Source organism: Halichoerus grypus, chromosome 3 (genome assembly GCF_964656455.1).
Source record: "Halichoerus grypus chromosome 3, mHalGry1.hap1.1, whole genome shotgun sequence".
Taxonomy (NCBI): Eukaryota; Metazoa; Chordata; class Mammalia; order Carnivora; family Phocidae; genus Halichoerus; species Halichoerus grypus.
Genome location: NC_135714.1, coordinates 62,037,166 through 62,063,302, shown reverse-complemented (window position 1 = coordinate 62,063,302; position 26,137 = coordinate 62,037,166). Strand labels below are relative to the sequence as shown.

The following is a 26,137-nucleotide window of genomic DNA, read 5'->3' as shown; positions in this document are numbered from 1 at the left end:
ATTGCCACTGCTCAAATTCTGTCCTTATTCATCTTTTACTTAGACTACTGCATTAGCCTCCTACTGGTCTGTTTGAGTTTCATCATTTCCCTATTACCACACTATCACTTAAACAGCTCCCACATAGAGTCATTCTAATATGCAAATTTTACACCATTATTCTGAGCAACACTTTTCAATGGCTCCTAACTGCATAAAGGATAAAATCTAATCTCCACAGTATGTCACGCAAAGCCCTTGGTGATCTGGCCCACTGCCTATTGCTGCTGTCTAACCCCACTGACCACCACTATCTGATAAAATATTATGTGCCAAATGATAGAAAGGTATTTATAATTTCCTGAACACAACTGAGTTTCTCATACTTTTGTGCATTAGTATAGGCCATTTCCTCTACCTGGAATGTTCTCCCCATGCATGTCAGAAAAGAAAATACTTATTCATGCTTAACCTCTCAACTTAACTGCTATCTTCTTTATATAATCTGATTCTACAAAGTAGTCCCTCACTCCTCTCAGCACTTTGTATACTGTACACTAGTACACTTTCTGCATTTTAGTGCAGCAGTTTGTTCTTGTCTCTCTCGCCTCAATTTTTATCTCCTTAAAGATGGGAACTATCTTTTTATCTTTCAACCCTCAGTACTAAGTGCACTGCCTGGCACATAGTAGGTACTCAATTGTTATGTACTTATTCAATAAATGAACTATGAAAGTAGAAATGATATATGAAGGCATGAAAAAGAATGAATACTCCTAAATTAATTGCGGAGAATAAGTAGCTACCTTAGGTATTTGTACCTAAGGTACAAATTTAGGTATTTGTACCTAAATTGTAGGGAGTCAATAATAATTGCAGTTCATTTATATTATGTACTTATCACCCAGCCTGTGCTAAGCTCTTACATACACTATAACAAAAACACTATAGAGAGATGTTATTATGAAACCCATTTTGTAGATGAATAAATAGTGGCACAAAAATGTTAAAAAACTGGTTCAAGGTCAGTGATAAACCCAAGACCAAGAGGTTTATATTAACTGCTATTCTATTCTGCTTTTCAATATAGCCCAATGTTAAATCTTCACTGCTATTTCTAGGCCTCTGCTAGCCCTTACTGCTATGTAATTGCTCTCTTCTTCACTTTCTCTTTTCTCTGTACCTTTATGTTCTTCTACTTCTCTCCTCGTTCTTCCTTTCCCTTTCTCTTCCTCTAATTCTATCAATTTCCATAATGAACATAATCAGTACTAAACTATATGATCAGGTATTTCACCCTAATATTCTCTTTTCTTCTTTACCCAAGAATACCACAGGGAAGAAGCAAGTAGAATAAAACAAGACAGCCAAAGTTTGTTTTCCAAACAAAGTAGGAACAGTTAGTAAGAAAGGTAAAGATCATACAGTGTAAAATAAAGTCTCAAGAAACAAAAAAAAACTTCTAAAAAGAGATCTTTGAATGTGGTAAAAGAAAGACTGATGATTATTACTGAGAGCAACATTTTAGTTGAATTACGAGACAGAAGGATGTAAGAAAGAATAACACTTGGAAAGGAAATGGAGACACCCAACCAGTGAAGACCACTTGTTTAGAAAACTTCGTATAAAACAACAGAGAAGATAAGATCGTAGCTAGAAAGGATAGCTAAATCAAATAAAGGTTTTGGGGCTATGTGTTTTGTTTTTTGTTCTTTTGTTTAACTAGAGAATCTGAGCATGATTAAATATTAAATTAAACCAGTTTGCCTGCTGCAAAAAACAAAAACTGTTAGTTCTGTGACAGTAAGGACCTTGTCTGTCTTGTTCATACTCACCACACTCAAGGCTTGAGACGTAGTAGATACTCAATAACTGTACATACAATTATTCTAATCCAAAAAAATCTATAAGTGGTAGATAATTCACTCCTCAGTTGATTAATTTAATGCTGTATCTACTATCAACTGAATGGTGCATTAAATGTGCATTCGTTGTACAAATATTTGTTAAGTTCCACTATGTGCCACATATTACTCTAGGCCATGGGAATAAAATAGTGAACAAAACCAAAAAATGCTCATGCTCTAATGAGAGGAACCAAATACACATCCACAACAAAAAATATAAAATGAAAGATGAAAATCATCTGATTATCTTAGTAGATACAGAAAAAACAGTAACAAATTTCAACATCCGCTCATGATAAAAACTCTCAACAACATCGATATAGAAGGAACATACCTCAACCTAATAAAGGCCAAATATGACAAATCTACAGTTAACACTATACTCAATGGTGACAAACTGGGAGTTTTTCCTCAAAAATCAGGAATAAGATAAGGATGACCACTCTTGCCACTTTCATTCAACACCTACTGGAAGTCCTAGCCACAGCAATCAGACAAGAAAAAAAATAAATAAATAAAAGGCACCCAAACCGGTAAGGAAGAAGAAAACTGTTACTATTGGCAGATGATATAATACTATACAGAAAACCCTAAAGACCACCAAAAACTATTAAAAGTAATAAATGAGGGTTGCCTGGATGGCTCAGTTGGTTAAGTATCTGACTTCAGCTATCATGACTTCAGGGTCCTGGGAGATTGGGCTATTCAATAAATGAACTATGAAAGTTCATTTCATTGGGCTCTGCACTCTGTAGGAAGTCTGCTTTTCTCTCTCCCTTTGCCCCTCCCTCTGCTAATGCTAGCTCCCTCTCTCAAATAAATAAAATCTTTAAAAAAAATAAATGAATTCAGTAGGCTTACAGGATACAAAATTAATATAAAGAAATCTGTTGCATTTCTATATACTAACAATGAAGTAGCAGAAAGAGAAATTAAGAAAATAATCCCATTTACAATTGCACCAAAAGAGAATAAAATACCTAGGAATAAATTTGATCAAGGAGGTGAAAGACTGAAAATTATAAAACGCGGATGAAACTGAAGATGACACAAACAAACAGAAAGATACTTCATGTTCATGTACTGAAGGAATTAATATTATGTTAAAATTAAGTAATATGTTAAAATGTCCACACCACCCAAAGCAATTTACAGATTGAATAGAATACCTATCAATATCAACATTTTTCACAGAACTAGAACAAAGAATCCTAAAATGTGTATGGAACCACAAAAGACCCTGAATACCCAAAGCAATCTTGAAAAAAAAAGAACACAGCTGGAGATATCACAATCCCAGATTTCAAGATATACTACAAAGCTGTAGTAATCAGAAACGTATGGTACTGGCACAAAAACAGGCACATGGATCAATGGAACAGGACAGACAGCTCAGAAATAAACCTACACTGGGGAGGACCAAGATGGCGGAGGAGTAGGAGACCTAAATTTCGTCTGGTCCCAGGAATTCAGCCAGATAGGGATCAAACCATTCTGAACACCTACGAACTCAACAGGAGATAGAAGAAAATAATAGCAGCAACTCTCTGAACAGACAAGGGACCGCTTTCTGGAAGGTAGGACGTGCGGAGAAGTGAATCCGAGGCAATATTCAGGAAGATAGACAGCAGGGGAAATGGCTAAAATTAACAAGTCAGGAAACAACAGATGTTGGCGGGGATGCGGAGAAAGGGGAACCCTCCTACACTGTTGGTGGGAATGCAAGCTGGTGCAACCACTCTGGAAAATAATATGGAGGTTCTCAAAAAGTTGAAAATAGAGCTACCATACAACCCAGCAATGGCACTACTGGAGATTTATCCCAAAGATACAAATGTAGGAATCCAAAGGGGTATGTGCACCCCAGTGTTTACAGCAGCAATGTCCACAATAGCCAAACTGTGGAAAGAGCCAAGATGTCCATCGGCAGACGAATGGATAAAGAAGATGTGGTATATATATACAATGGAATATTATGCAGCCATTAAAAGGAATGAAATCTTGCCATTTGCAATGGTGTGGATGGAACTGGAGGGTATTACGCTGAGCGAAATAAGTCAATCAGAGAAAGACATGTATCATATGATCTCACTGATATGAGGAATTCTTAATCTCAGGAAACAAACTGAGGGTTGCTGGAGTGGTGGGGGGTGGGAGGGATGGGGTGGCTGGGTGATAGATATTGGGGAGGGTATGTGCTATGGTGAGTGCTGTTAATTGTGTAAGAGTGATGAATCACAGACCTGTACCTCTGAAACAAATAATACATTGTATGTTATAAAAAAGAAGATAGTAGGAAGGGAAAAATGAAGGGGGGGAAATCGGAGGGGTAGATGAACCATGAGAGACTATGGACTCTGAGAAACAAACTGAGGGCTCTAGAGGGGAGGGGGTGGGGGCATGGGTTAGCCTGGTGATGGGTATTAAAGAGGGCACATACTGAATGGAGTACTGGGAGTTATATGCAAACAATGAATCATGGAACCCTACATCAAAAACTAATGATGTAATGTATGGTGATTAACATAATAAAAAAATGCATAGAAATAAAAGCATATCTTGAAAATGGAAAAATAAATAAATAAAAAGGAGATTTTAAAGATCCAAAAAAAAAAGAAGGAAATAAACCTACACTTACATGGTCAATTAATCGAGAAAGGGGCCAAGAATATACAATGCAGAAAAGACAATCTCTTTAATAAATAGTGCTGGGAAAAGTGGACAGCTACATGCAAGGGAATGAAACTGGACCACTCTTACACCATACACAAAAATAAACTCAAAATGGGTTAAAGACCTAAATGTGGGACCTAAAACCATAAAACTCCAGAAGAAAACATAGGCAGTAATCTCTGACATCAACCTTAGCAACATTTTTCTAGATATGTCTCGTCAGGCAAGGGAAACAAAAGCAAAAATAATCTAATGGGACTACACTAAAACAATAAAAAGCTTTTGCACAGTGAAGAAAATCATCAACAAAATGAAAAGGCAACCTACTGAGTGGGAGAAGATATGTACAAATGATATATCAGATAGTGGGTTAATAGCCAAAATATATAAAGAACTTACACAACTCAACACCAGAAAAACAATCCAATTAAAAATGGGCACAGGATCTGAATAGACATTTTTATAAAAAACACATGCAGAGGGCCAAAAGACACATGAAAAGATGCTCAACATCACTAATCATAGGGAAATGAAAATCAAAACCACAATGAGACATCACCTTACACCTGGCCAGAATGGCTAGTATCAAAAACACAGGACATAACAAGCGCTGGTGAGGATGTGGTGAAAAAGGAACCCTTGTACACTGTTGGTAGGAATGTGAATTGGTGCAGCCACTGTGTAAAACAGTATGGAGGTTCCTCAAAAAATTAAAGATAGAAATACCATACAATCCAGTAATTCATTCCACTGCCAGGTATTTACCCAAAGAAAATAAAAACATTAATTCAAAAAAATTTATATATGCACTCCTTTGTTTACTGCAGCATTATTTACAATAGCCAAGATATAGAAGCAACCCAAATGTCCATCAATAGATGAATGGATAAAAAAGGTGTGGTATATATATACAATGGAATGTTACTCTGCCATAAACAAGTATGAGACCTTGCCATTTGTGACAACATGGATGGACCCAGGGGGTATTATGCTAAGTGAAATAAGTCAGAGAAAGGAAAATACCATATGATTTCACTTATATATGTAATCTAAAAAACAAAACAAACAAACACACAAAAAGGCAAAAACGAGCTATAAGTACCGAGAACAATATGGTGGTTGCCAGAGTAAGATGCTAAGCATGTTAAGTCCTAAAAAGTATAAAAAATCGCAACAATGAAAAATACAGTGATAAGGGAGCGTGGGGAATAATAATTTATATAGTATAGTTATGGAAGGCCACTCTGTCTAGGTGATACTTGAATGAGGAAGTGAACCAAGCTAATAAGCAACGAGCATTACAGACAGATGGGACAATAAGTCCAAAGATCAGAGAAGGAAGAACACTTAATGTGTGTGAGAAAGCACAAGGAGGCCACTATAGCTAGAGTAAAGGAAATGAAGGAAAGAATAATAGAACCAGCTGTAATATATCAATAATTCATCTCTAATAATTATAATTATTCATAATAATCATTGGAGTCTTTCACACATAGTTTTTAAACTAATACATGAGGGGGGAAATTTGGAAAATTTCAAATTCATTACTGTGCAAAAATTCTCTATGTATTAGTATGTTTCTTTATATAACCAAAGAGTTCTAATTATTTCAATAATGCAACCAATACTCTTTAAGTACAGAATGTCAATCTATGAATTAAAAACATTTCACATTAGGTTTCAGTAAGTTCACATCCACTAGTCTCAAATATGATTAACAACACCAACTTCCATACAGAAAGCGGTGTCCTACTCAGTAGATATGGATACTCTTTGGGCAAGACTGCTACCACATCCTTTTGACAAGACTCCAACTGGAGCCCTGATGTTCAATTCTATGCGTTAAGAGGAATACACATTAGTGAGTCCAATTTCCTAATCATGTCCCTTTTCCACCTACCTGCCGATAACTTAGCATGGTTTAAAAGAATTCAACTTTCTCCATATATGCCGTAATACCCATTCATGGGTTAATATATATAATAAAAAACTAATTCCATTAAGTCAAGATATTTTTCATACTCGTATTTTTTGTTTAGTAAGTGCTAAAAGATAGGTTAGCAATTTAAAAATCCAATTTATCAATAAAACATATCTATATTAAAGATGAAAGAATTTCAGAGTGCACTTACATTGGAAGAAAAAAAGCTAGTTGATAAGCAAAATGAAGCCCAATTTCTTCCAAGAAATTTAAAAAGCAAGTTTTAAATGCTTTTAAAAAATAAAAAAGAAATAATACTAGAAAAAGAAGCCAAATGTGCATTTGAAAAATAGAGAACTTGCCTACAGTTACGTAAGCAATTAAAATAAAATGAATAAAAATGCAGCATTAAACATGCTGCAAAATGTGCACACTCAATCCAGCCAAGACAGTTACACCCACTCCCATTAGTAAAACAAAATGTAAGACAAAATGGGAAACTAATGAGCTCAGCTGCAGGGGCTTGTTTGTTTGTTTTTTAATTTCATCCATTTGCTCAAAATGTAGTTTCTATTTTACCCTAAAGTCTTTGTTGGATATAAGGGGAATCAAATGTTCCTAAACAAAAATCGGAATAAGCTCTGAAAATGCATAATACAAGCCTCATTTGTTCTAATGCACATCTGGTGTATTCTGTTTTAACATTTTTGACAGGTTAATCGTTTGTCTTCATGTTTAAAGAACACAAATGTTTTGCCAGTGCTGTTAAACAGATCCTGGGGCGGGGGTGGGCGGGGGGTGAAAAGACAATGTTAGAGAAGGAGAAAGGTCTATTTCTTCATGCTTTGTTAAAGCAAATGGAAGCGGGGGGACTACATACCTAGGAAACTTGACCATGGTATACGGAAGCTATGACTCATTATGAAAGTGTAAATAAAGGAAAGTCAATTAAAAAAACAAACATTTTAAAGGGACAGTTTTCTTATTTGAGATAAAGAAATAAATTATTTGAAAACCTTTCAGGCTAAAAAATAGTCTCAAGTTTTATGATGAAAACAGTAATAAAAATAACTCAAGGCTAAAGAATAAAGAAAATTGAGGCCAAAAGGATTATTTAGAGAATGGAAAAGTAGCAAAGGTGACAAAGTTAATTTCTATGAAAAATCATTTCACTGTGTAAAGCAAGGAGATGACAGGATACTGATATATTTGGTATTCAGTTTCACTTTTAATTGACTATATTCAGTATTGTTTGGTTTTAGTGAGCTTGAATTTAATTAGAAGCAAAAAAAATTATGAAAAATATTTTCATCAAATTCAACTGTAATTCTGGTTTAAATTTTTAAAATAATGTTCAGTTTCAGGTTTTACTTAGGAAAGAATATAAGTCTGATTCCATGACAACAGATACTCCCATAATGGATATCCCTAACAAAACGTACCAAACCTCAGTCAGATATCTAATAAGGATGTGTTATTCAGTGCAGGTTACCAAAAACAAACAAATAAAATTCTACAACAATAAAAGAATCGGAGAGGACATTTAAATTTGCTTAAAGTACCGAACACGATCTATAATTCAGGTTATTAGTGGCTATCATGTTTGATGAATTAGTTCAACTTGAATTAAAATTTGAACACGAATCTACTAAAACAATTTGAAATACTTGTTCTGTTTATACTACAAAATTTACCCCAAATTCAGCACACCCAAAACAAACTATGTCAGCAAATGAACTTAATACTCCTCCCTAATCTATTACCTGTTTCCATTAATATCAACTTATTAGGAGATCCCTAGGCTTCAAAATCTCAGCATCATATGACTCCCCACCTCTCTCTCCCTCAACCTGTCCATTGCTAACTGTAGCACAAAGACCTAGTGTCTTTGACATTAATCGCCTTACTACAGTCTCATTATGAAGACTTTAGTTTAAATAATACCTTTATTAGTCTCTGGCAATTGCACTTAAACTGGTCTCCCAACTTCTAGTTTTGATTAATGCCAATACATCTTATAAATTCTCTCTAGATTAAAGCTCTAAGGAACTCCCCATTTTAAAAACTTCTAAGAGGGGCACCTGGGTGGTTCAGTCAGTTAAGCAGCTGCCTTTGGTTCAGGTCATGATCCCGGGGTCCTGGGATCGAGCCCCACGTCAGGTTCCCTGCTCAGCAGGGAGTCTGCTTCTCTCTCCCTCTGCCGTTCACCCTGCTTGTGCTCTCTCTCTCAAATAAATAAAATCTTTAAAAAACTAAAAACTAAAAAATAAATAAATAATAAGAACTTCTAAGAGATTCCTGCTAAAAACAGAATAAAAGTCCAAGCTTCTTAGGATCTTATTCAAGATTTTTCTCAATATGGTATCCATCTTCCAATATGATTCCCATTATTTTCTTTCATTTCAATGTAGGGGTACCATTCACTACAAGCCAAAGAGAATTAACTGATAGTTTTTGTACATGGCCTATAATATCCTACTTACTTCAATGTATATCATTAATAGATTCCTTCTATATAAAATAATACCACCCTTAATCCATTCATCCAATTATTCAAGGTACAGTTTTTATGTTTGTTTGTTTGTTTAAGTAGGCTCCATACCCAACGTGGGGCTTCAATTCACAACCCTGAGATCAAGAGTCACATGCTCTATCAACTGAGCCAGCCACGCACCCCTTTCAAGTTACAGTTTATTTTCTTTTCTAAGATTTTATTTTTAGGGGTGCCTGGGTGGCTCAGTTGGTTGAGCGACTGCCTGCAGCTCAGGTCATGATCCCAGGGTCATGGGATCGAGCCCCACATTGGGCTTCCTGCTCGGCAGGAAGCCCGCTTCTCCCTCTCCCACTCCCTCTGCTTGTGTTCCCTCTCTCGCTGTCTCTCTCTGTCAATTAAATAAATAAATAAAATCTTTTAAAAAAAAATTTTTTTATTTTTATTTTTAAGTAATCTCTATACCCATCGTAGGGCTTGAACTCACAACCCCCAGGTCAAGAGTCTCACGCTCTACTGACTGAGCCAGCCAGGTGCCCCTCAAGTTACAGTTTAAATGTTATCTCCTTCAGCATGCCTTCTCTGATTTCCCCAACAATGTGTGAAATCCTCCTCTACTAAACACCTTTGGCATCCTGTGAATTTATCATATAATACTTAACACTATGGCTATTTATGTAGCAACATTACCTCCTACTAGATTTCGTAAGGGGGAAATATCCATAAGGGGAAAGTTCCTTAAGGAAATATCTACAGAGCCACGTACACAGTAAGCATTTATATACACATATATACATATATATACATATACATATATATGTATATATGTGTATATAAACGTGTGTATATATATAATATATAAATATATATGTTGAATGCTGACATAAATAAGCATACATATTATATTGATAAATAAGTATAAAACAGTATGATAACATACCTGATGGGTAATATGTGTCATTAATTTCAAACCTGAATATGGCCTAAATTTAAAGAACTGGTATCATAAAGTAACTAGGTTTTCAAATTATTAGATTACCAATATTAATGCCAAAAGAAAAAAAAAAATCAAATCCACATGTTCTTACGCAACACGAAATCCAAATACCAGAACGTATTATTTACTCTACATATATATTAGCAGTTTTGTTTTATAACTAAACATACATATTAGAAAGTTGTTGACAGCATATAAAAATAGTAAAAAGAATTCTCCCTTACTTCGAGTTAGTTTTGGAAATCTTTTTTTCAGCTTTTTCTTTAATGGATTAAGCTCGGGCATTATTTCTGGAACAGCTACATAAAAGTCTGATTGAATTTCATCATCCAAAATCTGAAAATCAGGGGAAAAAAGATAACCTTAGATTATATGAAAAGCTTTATCCTTCTGAAAATAAAGTATAATGTTGTAATTTCCCTTATAATTTAGAAAACAGACATTAAGCACAATTCTTTCCTTCAAAGATCCTACAAACACATTTACCAATTATGAAAACCGTTAGAACCAAAACATTTTCTGATGTTCTCTTTTAAAAATAGCCACATCCTTTAAAACAAAACAAAACAAAAACCCATTTACTGGGTTTAATTCTTCTGTGGGGTTATGCTAGGCAAAGGTGTAATCAGCTAGAAGATAGCACTGATGTGTATACATGGCTCAGATAATCCTACAAAGTTGAATTCATATGTCCATTAAAACTGAAGAAACAATGCTGAAAATTTTGCAATATATCATATGTTAAATTAATAATACTCAAATCACTAGCAACCAAATCACTAGCAACCACACTGCTGTCCTAAATTTAGAGCATCAAGAGAACTAATCTATAATTATTTTCACAAAGAACTGAAACTAAAATTCTATTTGCCTCCAATAACTAAAAATAAAAGAGGAATGGGATGGTCAAAGACAAATTCATTTATAATTTATTTATCCACACTCTAATTCCATTTTAATAGCAAAAAGAATAATATCCAATTTTTAAAAGACAGTTTTAATTAATTCAGGCAAGCATCCGAAATAATTATTAGACTACTACAATATACTCCATTTAAACATTTAGTTGATTACAAAATGATTACAAAAACATTTAGTTGATTACAAAAAAGCAACTTTTTAGAATAATACCGCTTGGACAACAAATATTTTACCAGATTCTTTTTGCATATAATATTACCATAATATGTCATTCAAAGACATGGTTTGGGGTTACACAGTGAACCCTAAAATCTTGTACCATGGCAAAATTAAGCAGTGATTCTGGAATTTTACCTTCCTGTTATTATTCTTATTTTTCCAAATTCTTTACTCCCTAAATAACTTACTGTGGTCCCCTTAATGGTAACAACTTGCATTAAATGAGCACTTACCACATGTACCAAGCAATCTGCTGAACATGTCAAATGATTTAGTTCATCCAGTCTTTGTAATAACCCTATGAGGCCAGTACTAATATTGACCACACATCCCAGATCAGGAAACTGAGGGCTTAGGACAGATTAGTCAGTCTGTGCACTTATAAAGAGCAGATCCAGATTTCAAACATATGCAATGGCTCTTATTCATAGAAATATGAAAACAGAGGTAATTTTGAAACGTCAAAGAACTGTGTGTGAAATTTCTACTCTAAGACCTTTCAATACAGATTTTATGACACGCTCCTTTAAATTTAAAACTGTTTAAAAGTTATGTTAAAGTTAACCTTAAGATCACCTCTTGGAATAATACAAAACCATATAAATGAAAACCATGCTTTAGAGACAAGTAAAATTGAAGTTCTGAAACAACATGAATTTATTAAAGGCCTAACTTAAGAAATGACTATTAGTTCAGTAAATTTACCCTACATTTACCTTCTATAAGTGCTAAGTAAAATAGTATTTAACGTAACTAAAAAATACAGAAATGTGTAAAAAAAAAAAAATCACAGCCATGATACTATTTACCAAAAGTGTCTTGAAATTATTTCATAATCTGAATAGCTTCTAAAAATAACATGGATGAGGGGCGCTTGGGTGGCTCAGTCGGTTGGGCGGCTGACTCTTGGTTTTGGCTCAGGTCTTGAGCTCGGACAGACTCTGCTTAAGGATTCTTCCTCTCCCTCTGCCCCTCCCCCCATTTGTGTGTGCACTCTGTCTCTCTCTCAGGTAAAAAAAAATGAATCTTTAGAAAATTTAAAAAAATAAAATAACATGGATAAGCTTTGAAAGACTCCATGGAGTAACTTGCAAGAATATGCTAGTGATGCCTTATACAACTGGCATTTTCCCTCTAGTAATCAATCACCACTGGCACCCTTAAAGAGAAATTCTGTACTGTAACATCTTATTTACCAAATAATTTCAAAATATACTTGGTTTCCTTATTTGGGTTACTTTTTCAAATATGTTTTATTTAATAAACTTAATTCTACAGAAGACTTTCTGCTCCCTTACCATTTCTTTCTTGAGAAGTAATTTCTTGCTTAACATTTAACTTCATTTAAACTCTATTGTTGTTTTGACAGTTCTACAAGACACTCTTATGCTTTCAGGAAAAAAAAAAACAAACAGATGGAAGGCGGTACACTGATTTAATAAGAATAGTTAGTTCTCTGACTCCAGAAACTAAGCTCTATTCTCTAATTCCAAAGAATCTGTGGTATTGCTTATTTTTTAAAAATTAAAAGAATTTTAATAATTTTATTAAATTAAAGCTTATGATACATCAGAAACAACTGGATACCACCCTCTGACTTTGACCCAGAGTCTGCATGAAAGCATAATCTCTTCGTATTTGCCACCAGTGCTACTCCCAAAAATCATTCTGGAGACTCTCCTTAAAAATCCAGAATCCCCACCACATTTAGAGTACTATTGGGGTGGAAAAAAACACACTACAAACACTCTTGTACATCCCAAAGGAAGGGCCCAGTGCAAACTTTCCCCAAATCAAAATCTGGATATGGAGCAAAGAGAAATTTTCAAATCACTTTCTCCTGTTCTAAAAACAAAAAGGTGGGCGCCTGGGTGGCTCAGTCGTTCAGCGTCTGCCTTCGGCTCAGGTCATGATCCCAGGGTCCTGGGATCGAGCCCCGCATCAGGCTCCCTGCTCAGCTGGGAGCCTGCTTCTCCCTCTCCCACTCCCCCTGCTTGTGTTCCCTCTCTAGCTATGTCTCTCTGTCAAATAAATAAAATCTTTAAAAAAATAAATAAATAAAAAATAAAAACAAAAAGGTATTCTATAAACAAATTTAGAACACTTTAGAAATTTGTATTTTCAGAAATAACGCCCAAAATTCAACAGACATGCTGCTTCTTCCCTCTTAAAAAACAAAACAAAACAAAACAAAAAAAACACTGTTCTGATTGCAAACCAGCTCCACAAATTCTTTGCTACTTTCTTAACACAGGCTACATAACCACTTGGTACCTCATGCTGAGCCTATGCCACTCCGAAGTGGTTGGAGAGTAAAAGTTAAGAGTAATCAGAAGTATTGTATTACTACAGAGGTCAGATATTATCCTTTGTGATCTGTAAAGTTAATCACACTTTTCACTCCAAGAAGGCAAAACAAATATTTGATCTTCAAAACATGAACAGTGATATTCATGATATCACTACCTTTTAAATTTCATTTTAAATCTTGCATTCAAAACCACAAAGAGTCAGATTGCTCTTTCCAGTCTACCCACAAAAACTCTCACAAACATATAGGAAGCAAGGGGTTAAAAAATCATGATGTAAATCAAGCATAATTAATATCAGACTGTCTGGATAGTTTTTTCTTAGCTTGATTTTGAGACTCAAAAGAGTAGGAAAATTTTTCCCTATTCTACAAAGCTTTACTAACCATTTGTCAAAAGATATAGGCATAGTGGTTATGTTTCACATGAAATAAATCAATGCATGGCAAAGATAACAGAACAATTTCTATAACTAATGAATATGAAAATAACACTGTACCTTCTGAATTAGATTAATTCCTCCTGCAAATGCAGCTCCATTTTCTTCTGCTATTTTAATCTCTGATGCATTCTATAAAAATACAATAGTTTGAATATCAATCTTTAAACAAATTCAGTCTGATTTCAAGTATTTTGTAAGAAATAATATCACAGTTCAAAATAAAAATTGTGGTTTTTACTTTTAACTGAAAATGCATCATTTCTCAATCAGATGCATCAGAGATACTGTATACTGAACAAGTTTACTTTGTAGTTGATTAAGGTGTTTCTTGACTAACACATGAGGAAATACATTGAAATGACATATTAGGAACCTAAGAAGTGGCTCAATCTAATTCTTCAATGCCTTCAATACATCATCTTCCAAAAGTAAAAGATTAAGATATATTTAGTTTTGCTAACTTAAATGGAGACATCTTATCAAACCAAAGAGGAAAAGTTACTTAAGGAATGCTAGAATCAAAACTATATTGTACACCTGAAACTAATGTAACACTGTATGTTAACTAACTAGAATTAAAAACTAAAAAAAAAAAAAATTTAGCCAGCTGTTTGAAAATTCAAAAGAAAAATACACAGTAGGGGCGCCTGGGTGGCTCAGTCATTAAGCGTCTGCCTTCGGCTCAGGTCATGGTCCCAGGGTCCTGGGATCCAGCCCCATATAAGGCTCCCTGCTCAGCAGGGAACCTGCTTCTCACTCTCCCACTTCCCCTGCTTGTGCTCTCTCTCTCTCTCTCTCTCTCTCTCTCTCGCGCGCTGTGTCTGTCAAATAAATAAATAAAATCTTTAAAAAAATATATATACACAGTATTAGTTATTTTCTATGTTCCCTTTATGCCATTTCATTTTACTGTGAAAATGTATCACTCCCTTAAGTCACTCAAGTTTTGTAGCATTCCAACAACTATATTCTCCACTTTTCTAGAAAAAAAAAAGTAAAGAATCTCTTCCTTGAAAGTGAAGTAGATACAGAAAAATCAAAACACTCTACAAAACAAATTCATAAATACATTTCAAATGTTTATAATACAAAAAACTGACAAAGAGCCATATGATTCTATTTGTTACAACCTCGACTTTCCTGGTTTTCCAGACTAGATATTTTTAAGTGTGGTTTCTGTGTCTTCATAGCACTAAGTGGGCCCATTGCTTTAAAACAATTTTACTGGGCACCTGGGTGGCAAAGTCGGTTAAGCATCTGCCTTCAACTCAGGTCATGATCTCAGGGTCCTGGGATGGAGCCCCACATCAGGTTCCCTCTCAGCAAGGAGTCTGCTTCTCCCTCTGCCTCCCCCTGCTTGGGTGCTTGTGTGCTTGCATGTGCGCACACGTGCTCTTCCTCTCTCTGTCAAATAAATAAATAAAAATCTTTAAAAAAAAATAATTTTACTGTTTTTATTTGAAGAGAGTACTCTGAGTAGGAAGCAGGAGGTAGTAGGACAAATTCTCTATTTCTCTTCAGTTTCTTGTGAGAAACATAATGTAGTAGATTAATAATGATGAAATTAATTTTCTAGTTTAGCTCTTTCTCAAATGACATAACCTCAAATAAGTCATCTAACTGCTTCAAATGGGGAAAATAAGACTATGTGAATAGTCTACTCATTCAGTTAATCTAAGCACTGATTAATGTGATATGTACAAAAAATTAAATGATATGAAAGGTTGACAAAGGTTACTCACCCCTGTAAATACAGCAACTTTATTGATTTCTGAAACGAATGGGTATGGAAAATGAAGAACACTGGCAAATGGCTCCACTTTTTTCTAGATACACAACAATGGAAAAATAATAATGAAAAATTCATTCATCTTTTCTATATATCTCACATCTATAAAAAAACAAAACTGATGTTTTGTTTTCAACGTTTTAATTCTACCATATGTCCTCTAATTAATCTAGAACTATTCACTGATTACAATTTAAAGCATAAGAGACTCTATTTCTTTTCTAAGAAATCATAATGAAAATCTGCATCTCTCTCCCCACCTCCATACTGCCACAGCACTTGGCTTCTACCTCTACATCATTCATCACAATCTCTCATGTATTAAGTGATGTGTTTGCATATCCATATCTTCCCCAGCACCTAGTATAATGCTTTCTACATGATGGATATCAATAAATGTTTACTAACTTGAATTAAATTCAAAAGAACATGTAGTTTTTTAACACCATCAAGGAGGACATGAGCACAGCTATGCATAATAGACGACAGAAAATATCCAGCTAATCTGCTCAGTAGGTCACTATTAACGCTAAATCTAAGACAGAATGCCAAGCCTGAAAGGCTCTTCTGAGTGGGTCTATTTTGAAACAACATGGACTGCCCACCACTTTCAAAGATTTTTGGGAAGTCGGTTGGAAAATCCAAAATATATAATGGCACGCATTAAGGCACCCAAATATGGATGGAGATTCTACAGGGCCTCAGAACTTCTTTGTTGTTTTCTAGCCAAGGACCTCTCTAGCCCTGTGGCTCATATCACTTAGACTTCACATGGAAAATCTAGGCCCATAGTTTTGGTGCAGTTTTAAAGTCTAGAAGAAAGGGAAAAAAGGTTGTTCCCTAATTCAGACTGATTGAAAGGTTATATTTTTAGCAAAACTTTATTTTGAGTAGAGATAACTTCTTGAGAATTTCTTTTCAGACAAGAAAGAACGAACTCTTAAGCATACTTGACATCAGACATGCAACTCAATTTTACTGACTGGCATTCCTTTGCCATTAACATGTCACAACTAGTTTCAGTAAATATTTCAATGGCAAGTAATCACAATACTGGGGAAACACTGGCTTGTTGTATAAGCACTCTATCGAAAACAAAAAATGTCTTAGGAAGACAACAGTACCCTTTCAATGTTAATAGTCTACAAGTGGCTTTCATTTCTGAAATGAAGCTTGTGGTCCTACAACTCTTCATTATGAATCACAGCTGACCTCTGAAGAACTCGGGTGTTGGGCACTACCCCCAGCACAGTTGAAAAGCTGCATGTAACTTCTGACTCCCCCAAAACTTAACTACTAATAGCCTACTATTGACCAAAAGCCTCATCGATAACATAAACAGTCAACCAACACATATTTGGTATGTTGTATGTATTAGATACTGTATTCTTATAACAAAGAAAGCTAGAGAAAAGAAAATATTAAGAAAATAAGGAAGAGAAAATACATTTACAGTAGTATACTGCCTTTATAAAAAAAAAAAAAACTCTGCATGTAAGTGGATCCTCACAGTTCAAAACTATGTTATTCAAGGGTCAACAGTACATTAATGGCTGACTGAGAAAGTGATCATCTTGGATACTACAACATTTTTAAAATAAAAGAACTAACAGTAAAACTGCTATAAAATAAAATTACAGCATGGCTGGTACAAACTGTTTCTAAGAAATAAGAACTATGAAATAAGATACACCTTGATTCAAATCCTAACTTCACCTCTTATTCTGTGACCATAAACAAGTTACTTCAGCTTCTCTGTCTCAGCTTCCTCTTTTGAGGTTATTATAGGATTAAATGAGAAAATGCATGCAAAGCACTTAGCATTGTGGCTGGTACACAGAAAGTTTCCTGTAAATGTTGATTGTGATTATTAAACACTTAGCAAGTCCTTTACATGCACTGTCTCATTTAATCCTCTTAAAAACTGTGTAAACTAAGCATTTTATCTCCCTTTATAAAGAGGTGGGAAAAAATAGATCTGAAAAGGTTAAACCAGAAACCCAAAGTCAAAAAGCAAGTAAGTGGTGACACCAGGATTCTGGCCTGTGCTGTAGTTTGACTCCAGGGCCCGTGCTCTTAAGCGCAACATCATACAGCCTCCTCCTAAGTGTTCAACCACTGTTGTTGTTGAGGTCGTTACACTGTATTCAAAAATTTGTACCTTCTAGTTTGACCAAAAAAAAGACATCCTCAGAATAAAAATTAAAATACCATTTCCAAGAAAATTAGATTTCTTAAATGAGATTTAGAGTTGTAATGGACCTCAACTCTAATTCAGTATTTTTACTACTTTTAGAGTTTTATAAACAAAAGTCATCCAAGGAACTGCATATAAACAAATAAAGCAGAAAAGTTTTGGTTGAAGCAAGAGTGAGGGGTTTGGCACCCCACTGATGCAAACTTAGTCTCAATGCAGGACTCTAAGGAACATACCTCTAATCCCAAACCCTCGTTTACAGAAAAGGAATATGACACCCAGGCAGCTTAAGTCATTTTTCAAAGTTACAGTAATACCTCAATTAATTTTAACACTACTTTTGCTGAAATTTATACCAGTGATTTTCAGGTAACTAGGAGATAAATGTTCATCGACTCTGCAGAGTATGTTCAACGTATTTTTATATTTGGAAAATAAAAACAAAATTTTTCATCCCATAGTATAGAAAGAACATAAAACTTCCCAAAAATTATTATAAGAAAAAAGGAACTTTAAAAATTAAGAAACAGCAATTCATACAGCTCCTGTTCACAAATAAATTTATTTTAGTTGAGTCTACATACCTTTTTCCCCAGTGCCATATCCAGGGTCAAATCAAGATAAACACCCTGCTTTGGATTAGTAAAGTCCAGAGTTTGAAATTTCTTAAGTAACTGAATAGCTTTCTCCACCTCATATATCTGTCTTGGATATAAGCGCTTTAAGTAGACATCATCCTCAGGTTCGCCTTCCATAAAGGAGTATGACTTTATTTTTTCTATCTCATCTTTTTTCTCATCTGATGCTTTGTCTTTCACACCTTTTTTTGTTTTCTTTGCAGGCCTTAAAAAAAGACAAATTCAAGATCAGTTATCTCAGTACATATTCTAAGAAACTTTTTTTTTTAAAACCAATGTAGGGGCGCCTGGGTGGCTCAGTCGGTTAAGCATCTGCCTTCAGCTCAGGTCATGACCTCAGGGTCCTGGGATCAGGCCCTACATCAGGCTCCCTGCTTAGCTGGGAGCCTGCTTCTCCCTCTCCTCCCCGCTCAAGCTCTCTCTGGCTATTTCTGTCGCTATCTCAGTCTGTCTCTCTCAAATAAATAAATAAAATCTTTAAAAAAATAAAAAATAAAAAGCCAATGTACATAAAACACAAAAAATAACAAAAGATAAAGTTTATTTTATTTTTATTTTTTAAGTTTATTTTAATTCAAAAGCATAGACTGCTTTACAATGTTTCTAGTTGAACAAATATTAAGTAAACTTTTGTACTGTTTGCAGTTGATGCAAAGTTGGATAAGGCATTGATGCTGCTCTCCAAAAATTTAGAGGAATAGAGGATACAGACATGCAAACAGATAATTTCAATACAATGGGTAAGTACTTTGACACAGTGTTCTCGGAGCCGCAGGGAAGACATTTAATCCAGTCTAGGAAGCTAGGGAAGTGTTCTAGAGAAGATGACCCTAACATCAATTCTTGAAGGATAAGGAAGAATTAGCTGAAGTATATACCCAAGAGAGATGAAAACATATGACTACATGAAAACATGTACACAAATGTTCACTGCAGCATTACTCCTAACAGTCAAAAAGTAAAAACAACCCAAATGTTCAATAACCCAGATGAATGGATACAAAATGTGATATATCCACACAATAAAATATTAATCAGCAGTGAAAAGGAATGAAGTACTGATACAAGCTACAATAAGTATAAACTTTAAAAACATTATGCAAATGAAAGAAGCCAGTCACAAAAGACCACATATTTTATGGTTCCATTTGTATGAAACATCAAGAATGGGCAAATCCATAGAAACTGAAAGTAGATTTAGTGATTGTCCAAGGCTGGGAGAGGAGGTTAGAAAAATGGGGCCTAAATGCCAATAGGCATGAGGTTTTTTTTTTTTGTTTTTTTTTTAAGAATGTGGTTTCTTTTTATTTTTATTTATTTATTTATTTATTTGAGAGAGAGAATGAGAGACAGAGAGCATGAGAGGGAGGAGGGTCAGAGGGAGAAGCAGACTCCCTGCCGAGCAGGGAGCCCGATGCGGGACTCGATCCCGGGACTCCAGGAACATGACCTGAGCCGAAGGCAGTCGCTTAACCAACTGAGCCACCCAGGCGCCCTAGGCATGAGGTTTTAAGGCAAGTTAACAAAAATGTTCTATAAATAACACTGTGATGGTGGCAAAAGTGTGAATATATTAAAAACCACTGAACTGTACACTTTAAATGGGTGAATTGAATGGTATGTAAATTATATCTCAATAAAGCTATTATCTTAAAAAGTAGAGTTAGCCAGGCAAAGAAACAACATAATAAAATTATTGAGTCATCAAACAGAATACAAGTACACAAGGAGAGCTATTATAAATTCTGACGAGAGCAGAGGGGGACAAAATTTTTCTCTAAGGGCCAGACAGCAAATATTTTATAGTCTCTTACCTCAGTATTTCAATTATGCCACTGTAATGTGAAAGCAGCCATAGACACTGAAAAATGAATGAGTGTAGCCATGTTCCAATAAAACGTTATTTACAAACAAATGGCTTAAATTTCATAATTTTCATGTGTCACAAAATACTGTTTTTTCTTTTTTTATCCAATCACTTAAAAATGTAAGAACTATGTTCACGAACCATACAAAAATAGATGGTAGAACAGATTTTTTGGCCCACTAGACATAGTTTGCTGACTCCTGAATTACAGGGCAAAACAGAAGGCAAGAAACATCTGAAGATGGGGCTGGAGAATCTAGATCATAGAGGGCCTTTGCTAGAGGCAATGAGAAGCTACAGAACAGGAGTGACATCTGTATTTCCAGTAGAATATTCCGGCTACAATATAAGAGATAGATTTGAAGGAAGTCGGATTGGAGACAATATAAAGACTAGCCCCTCCCTTTCTTCTCAAGGAGATATGACAGCAGTGATGGTAAGAGGCTGGAGAAGATGAGAGATTAGATATTTATAAAGTAAATACTGCAGAAAAATAAAGATGAAAAAAGAAGACTATTTTTATACAATACTTCCTACGTTTCTGGCTTGGGTGACCAGACATAGCATAGTATCATTAAGCCCAGAAATAAAGGCAAAACAGGTTTCTTGTGAGATGAGTTCAGTTTGGGGCAATACAGAGTTTGAGTGTGGGGTTAGTTGCATCACTGACCCTAATTCTTTATCCCCTCTCTTCATTCAAGTCACTTTGCTGGTGACTTTGCAGTTCCTCCCATTTAAAGGGGTAGAGCATATTTCCCAGCACTTGGATTGGTCATGTGACTAGTTTGGTCAATATGATAAAGCAAAAGTGACAGTTCTCTGCTCTAAGCCTAGGCCAATAAGAAGCTTCATATGTTCCCACTTGCATGCTTGTATTTCTGCCATTTCCATAAGAATATGCTTGTGCCACCCCAAAGGCAGGAGAATAAGAGACTGTGAAACAGAGTTGCCCCCACAGAGCCCCAGGCTAGAGGCTAGACTGGACAATTCACAACTGACGTGCAGACTCACAGATGTGCAGCAAGCCCAGCCAAAGTCCTAAGAGACACCATCCAAACCTAGCTTAGATCAGCTGACCCACAGATGTGTGGGCAATGATAAAGAATTCTTGAGTGGTTTGGTATATAACAAAAGCTAACAAGGTGTTTACAAAATATCTAGGAAAATATGTTCAACAGGTAAGTTAAGAGAGCAGATAAGAGTTTGAACCTAAGAAGACAGGAAAAAAAAAAGAGAGATAATAAATAGCATATATTTTCTCAACACTATTTCAAATCACACCTATAATCTTTTAACCACAGAGTTTTAAATTAGTTAAGTAATATTTCTAGAAAAAGGTTTGAGTTCTGTTGTAGGCAGAATAATGGCTTTCCAACAATGTTATATCTACATGGCAAAAAAGGCTTTGCAGATGTGCTTAGGGCTAAAGACTTTGAGATGGGGAGATTATCTGGATAATCCAGGGGCCAATCTAATCACACAAGTCCTTGAAAGCAGAGAAACTTTCCCCTTTCCCACCTACATTTGAAAGAGATGGAAAGAGACAGAAGAAATTTGAGCATGAAAGGGAATCTGCCATTCCTGGCTTTGAAGATGGAGGAAGGTGGCCACAAGCCCAGGAATGTCGGTAGCCTCTCAAAAGTGGGAATGGAGAAGAAACAGATTTTCCCCTAGAGCTTCTAGAGAGGAAGGAAGCCCTGCTGACACCTTGATTTTAGCCCAGTGAGATCCATGACAGACTTGACCTACAGAACTGCAAGATAACAAACTTCTAATGTTTTAAACCACAAAGTTTGTGGTAATTTGTTAACAGAAAACTAATACAGGTCCTATAAAATTTATGTGAAAGAAACAGATGACAGTAAAATAAATTTTTAAAAAAGAAACTCAAAATCCAATCCCATGTATAATTCCATTCTCACTTTTTAGCCCTCAATGAATCCTTATTACCACAACTAACAGCATCCTCCCAGCTAATAAGCAATTCAGCAGAATAGCAGATAATGACAATGCTCATTTTTAATGGGACACAGGTGTCCTTCTGGACTGATGACAACAAGTCTAAGCAGGTGTCCAAGTGGATGGATGCAACATGCCTCAACAGCTACTTTGGAAGTACTCCACAAAATTCCAAATCTTCCAAACTGGAGAAATCACATTTTTATTTTATATTTAGTAAAAGAATAGGGAGGCCAATAAAAGAAGGAGCCTAAAGAGCATGTTTAGTAAAATACTCTCCATCTAAAAGAAACAAAACAAATAAATGTCCTAGCTGTAACCTACAGACTTACTTTACATAAATGCTGATTTCACCACAAAATTTTTTATCATGGCCAAACCTGTCCATTAAATTGCAATTAATATCAAATTCCCAGGGACTGAAATATGATTTTTAAATTCATAAATATATGCAACACCCAATAGAAGTCTGATACATAGAGTGCATTGAGTATACAGCAATTTGTTTATTTATACTTTGGTCCTTGTTTCACAAAATATTTGAGCTGATTCAGTAAAAATATTTTTAAGTTACAAATGGAACACTGTTTTAAAGAAAAAAAAGCATAATGTCATTATAACAGAGATCAAATAGGACTCTAAAAAAAACACTTTCTTCCAAAATTAAAAAAAAAGCACAACTGAACAAAATCTGTCAATAATTAATTTAATAGACCAACTGCCAGTTTTCCATGACCCTCCAAAAAATGTCTATCTTTATTCATTAGAATCATATCCAGAAGACCTCTGTTGTTCATGCAATTATGTAAGGCCCTATCAGGAGAGCTTAAATACTTTGATTCTTGGGGACTAAAAATAAATCATACTTAAAAAAGGTTTTTGCCAAGGTGAGGGAAAAATGCCTGGCAGTCTGAATCAAAGAGAATTTAGCTGCAGTTACTGGGTACCTAAACCACATAGATTAAATGAGTAATAATAGATTATACTCAGTGACGCCTAAGTGGCTAAGTCAGTTAAGCGTCTGCCTTCAGCTCAGGTCATGATCCCAGGGTTCTGGGATCGAGCCCCACATCGGGCTACCTGCTCCGCGGGAAGCCTGCTTCTCCCTCTCCCACTCCTCCTGCTTGTGTTCCCTCTCTCGCTGTGTCTCTCTCTGTCAAATAAATGAAATCTTTAAAAAAAAGAGAGAGATTACACTCAGGTAATAACTTTCCCCCTGCCTCATTTGTCCCTTAACTCCAAAAGCATGAAAGGAAAAATAATTCCATGGTCATACTCAAATAAAACAAACAAACAAAAAAATTCAGTGCTATAATAAAGCTCACTTCAAGACCTTTGAAGATCTGTGACCCCAGAGATCCAAGTCCCTTCAAGGCTGAAAAACCCTTTACATTGAGGAATTGGGGGATGGAAGTTGGGGGGCATGGTGATACACAACTTCTGTCAAACTAAACAGAACTAAAGAGAAAATGCCTAGGGCATGTAATTATTAATGGAATGCAAACATCTGGACATCTCATTTCTCAATATAATCATGTAAATAAATTCATTAATATCTCTGACCCTGGTTTATTCATGAAACTAAATGCAGAAGTTCTGCTTATGCTTATAATGTGAAAGCCAAAAGAATAAAACCCAGTCAATAATACAAATAAATGAAAATTAAAAAATAAAAACTGGAAAGAGTATTAACAACTAGAGAGTTGGATAAAATCACAACTTTTCTTGAATGCATCACAAAGCTGAGATCACAGGTCAGCCAAGTAGCCTTAAATCCAAGAAGCATCAGCCCACATTCCCTTCTACCACTCCACATGCATACTCAGGACACTCTCACCTGTAGCAGAGTATAAGAGGAAGGCAAACAGGTAAGAATGTTAGGGCTACTAGAAAGCCCCTGGGACATTCAAACACAATGGGAATTCATACTCAATTTGTAGGCTCTTTCCACAGACCTCCACCAGATGCTCCTGGGAAAGACGGGAGCAGGCCAGGAGACTAGAAAGCCTCCCTAAAGAGTACAGGTACAGAGCTTAGCCACTGCAGAAAGGCATGTAACCCTGAAACCATGTAGGGCACAGGTAATCACCCATGTGTATAGGGAAAAGAAAGAAGAAAAAACACAAAAACTTCTACCCTTAGGGGTAGGTCAGGAAACAGTCCGGAGCACAGTATCCTCTACCAGTACGGTAAAGCTGGGGGGAAGGGCCTGGACACTCTGGCAAAGACCAGCAGTAGATAAATACCATGGGGAGAAGGGATAGAAATACTAAGAAAACCCCATCCCGAAGGTCCAGCCACACTGGGCCCACTTAAGATAAAGTCTGGTTTGGAAAACAGAGGATCCCTCCTGCACCCATCTCCAGACTAGCAAGCACTAATAAGCAACAGCAATCTATACTAGGGAAGGAGCAAGAGTATAAAGAGAGACCTCCCCCTCTGAGGCACAGCTGCCTGTATTGGCAAGGCAGAAAACAGAGCATAAAACGGGAACACTGAGAAAAACCTTCCAAGCAACCCAGCCCCCATCCTACGCACAAGGTAAAGTACAGAAATTTGAAGCTGGTGGTAACCATAGCAACAACAAAACCAAAACCTAGCTCGACTTCTGACTGGACTGATTCAACACGGTGACAACAGGCATGTGCTTTCCCGGGCATAAACACTAGGTACTTTGGCTTCAACTGTTCTACACAAGATGTTTGGCAGTCAACAAAAAATTCTGAGATACATGAAGAAGAAAAAGAACCTATTATCAACAGAGAAACAGAACCAAAGTCGGAGATGACGAAAGTGGCCTTTTTTATTGGGGATCTGCCACTGGCAAACCATGAGTACATGCACATACATGGACCAACGAAGAGATTCAACATGACAAGAGAGAAGAGAGAAGCAAGCACAAGCCTCTCCACCCTGTCTCAGATCCTGATAAAAAAATTTTTTTTGCCATACAAAAACGATTTTTTAGTGTATTATAAAGTCAGTACGTTAAAAAATTAAAATGGGCGCCTGGGTGGCTCAGTTGGTTAGGCGACTGCCTTCGGCTCAGGTCATGATCCTGGAGTCCCTGGATCGAGTCCCGCATCAGGCTCCCTGCTCAGCAGGGAGTCTGCTTCTCCCTCTGACCCTCCCCCCTCTCATGTACTTGCTCTCTCTCATTCTCTCTCTCTCAAATAAATAAATAAAATCTTTAAAAAAAAAAAAAAAAAATTAAAACCACAGGGGCACCTGGGTGGCACAGTGGGTTAAGCGTCCAACTCTTGGTTTCAGCTCAGGTTGTGATCTCAGAATCAAGAGATCAAGGGCCACATCAGGCTCTGTGCTCATCAAGGAGTCTGCTTGGGATTCTCTCTCCCCTGTCCCTCTGCCCCTCCCCCCCAGCATGCACACATGCTTGGGCACTCTCTCTCTCAAACAAATAAATAAAAAATCTTAAAAAAAATAACCACAACTTCTCATCAAGCTACTGAATAACTCTCATTGTCAGACATGAAAAAAAATTAAAACTTGATGATACTATTTATTACCTATCAAATTGGCAAAGTTCAAAAATTTTAACTATACTATATATGGAAAAGTAGACATTCTAATACAATATACTGGTAAGGCCATAAATTAGCAATATCTCTATGAAGGCAATTTAGTATTACCTATTATCTATCAAAATTATAAATGCACACATCTTTTGATTCAAAAATTCTATTTCTCAGAGTTTATACTACAAATACATTCATAATCTTTGACAAGATCTATGTACATGATTATTCACTTGTAATAGCAAAAGATTGAGAAGATAAATGTGTGCCATAGGGGGAAACAGGGAAGTGG

General features: G+C 35.8%; 1 protein-coding gene across 2 annotated transcripts in view; it reads right to left on the bottom strand.

The window, feature by feature from the left end:
• Positions 1 to 26,137, bottom strand: part of MRPL1 (mitochondrial ribosomal protein L1) — a 92,687-nt gene that overhangs the window by 48,902 nt on the left and 17,648 nt on the right. For both annotated transcript variants that reach the window (XM_036104731.2, XM_078068822.1), the window contains exons 3-6: positions 18,430 to 18,688; positions 15,602 to 15,685; positions 13,917 to 13,988; positions 10,193 to 10,304 (exon numbers count right to left, since the gene is read on the bottom strand). In XM_036104731.2, coding sequence (XP_035960624.2) covers positions 10,193 to 10,304; positions 13,917 to 13,988; positions 15,602 to 15,685; positions 18,430 to 18,688 — 527 coding nt within the window. The remainder of the gene's footprint in view (positions 1 to 10,192; positions 10,305 to 13,916; positions 13,989 to 15,601; positions 15,686 to 18,429; positions 18,689 to 26,137) is intronic.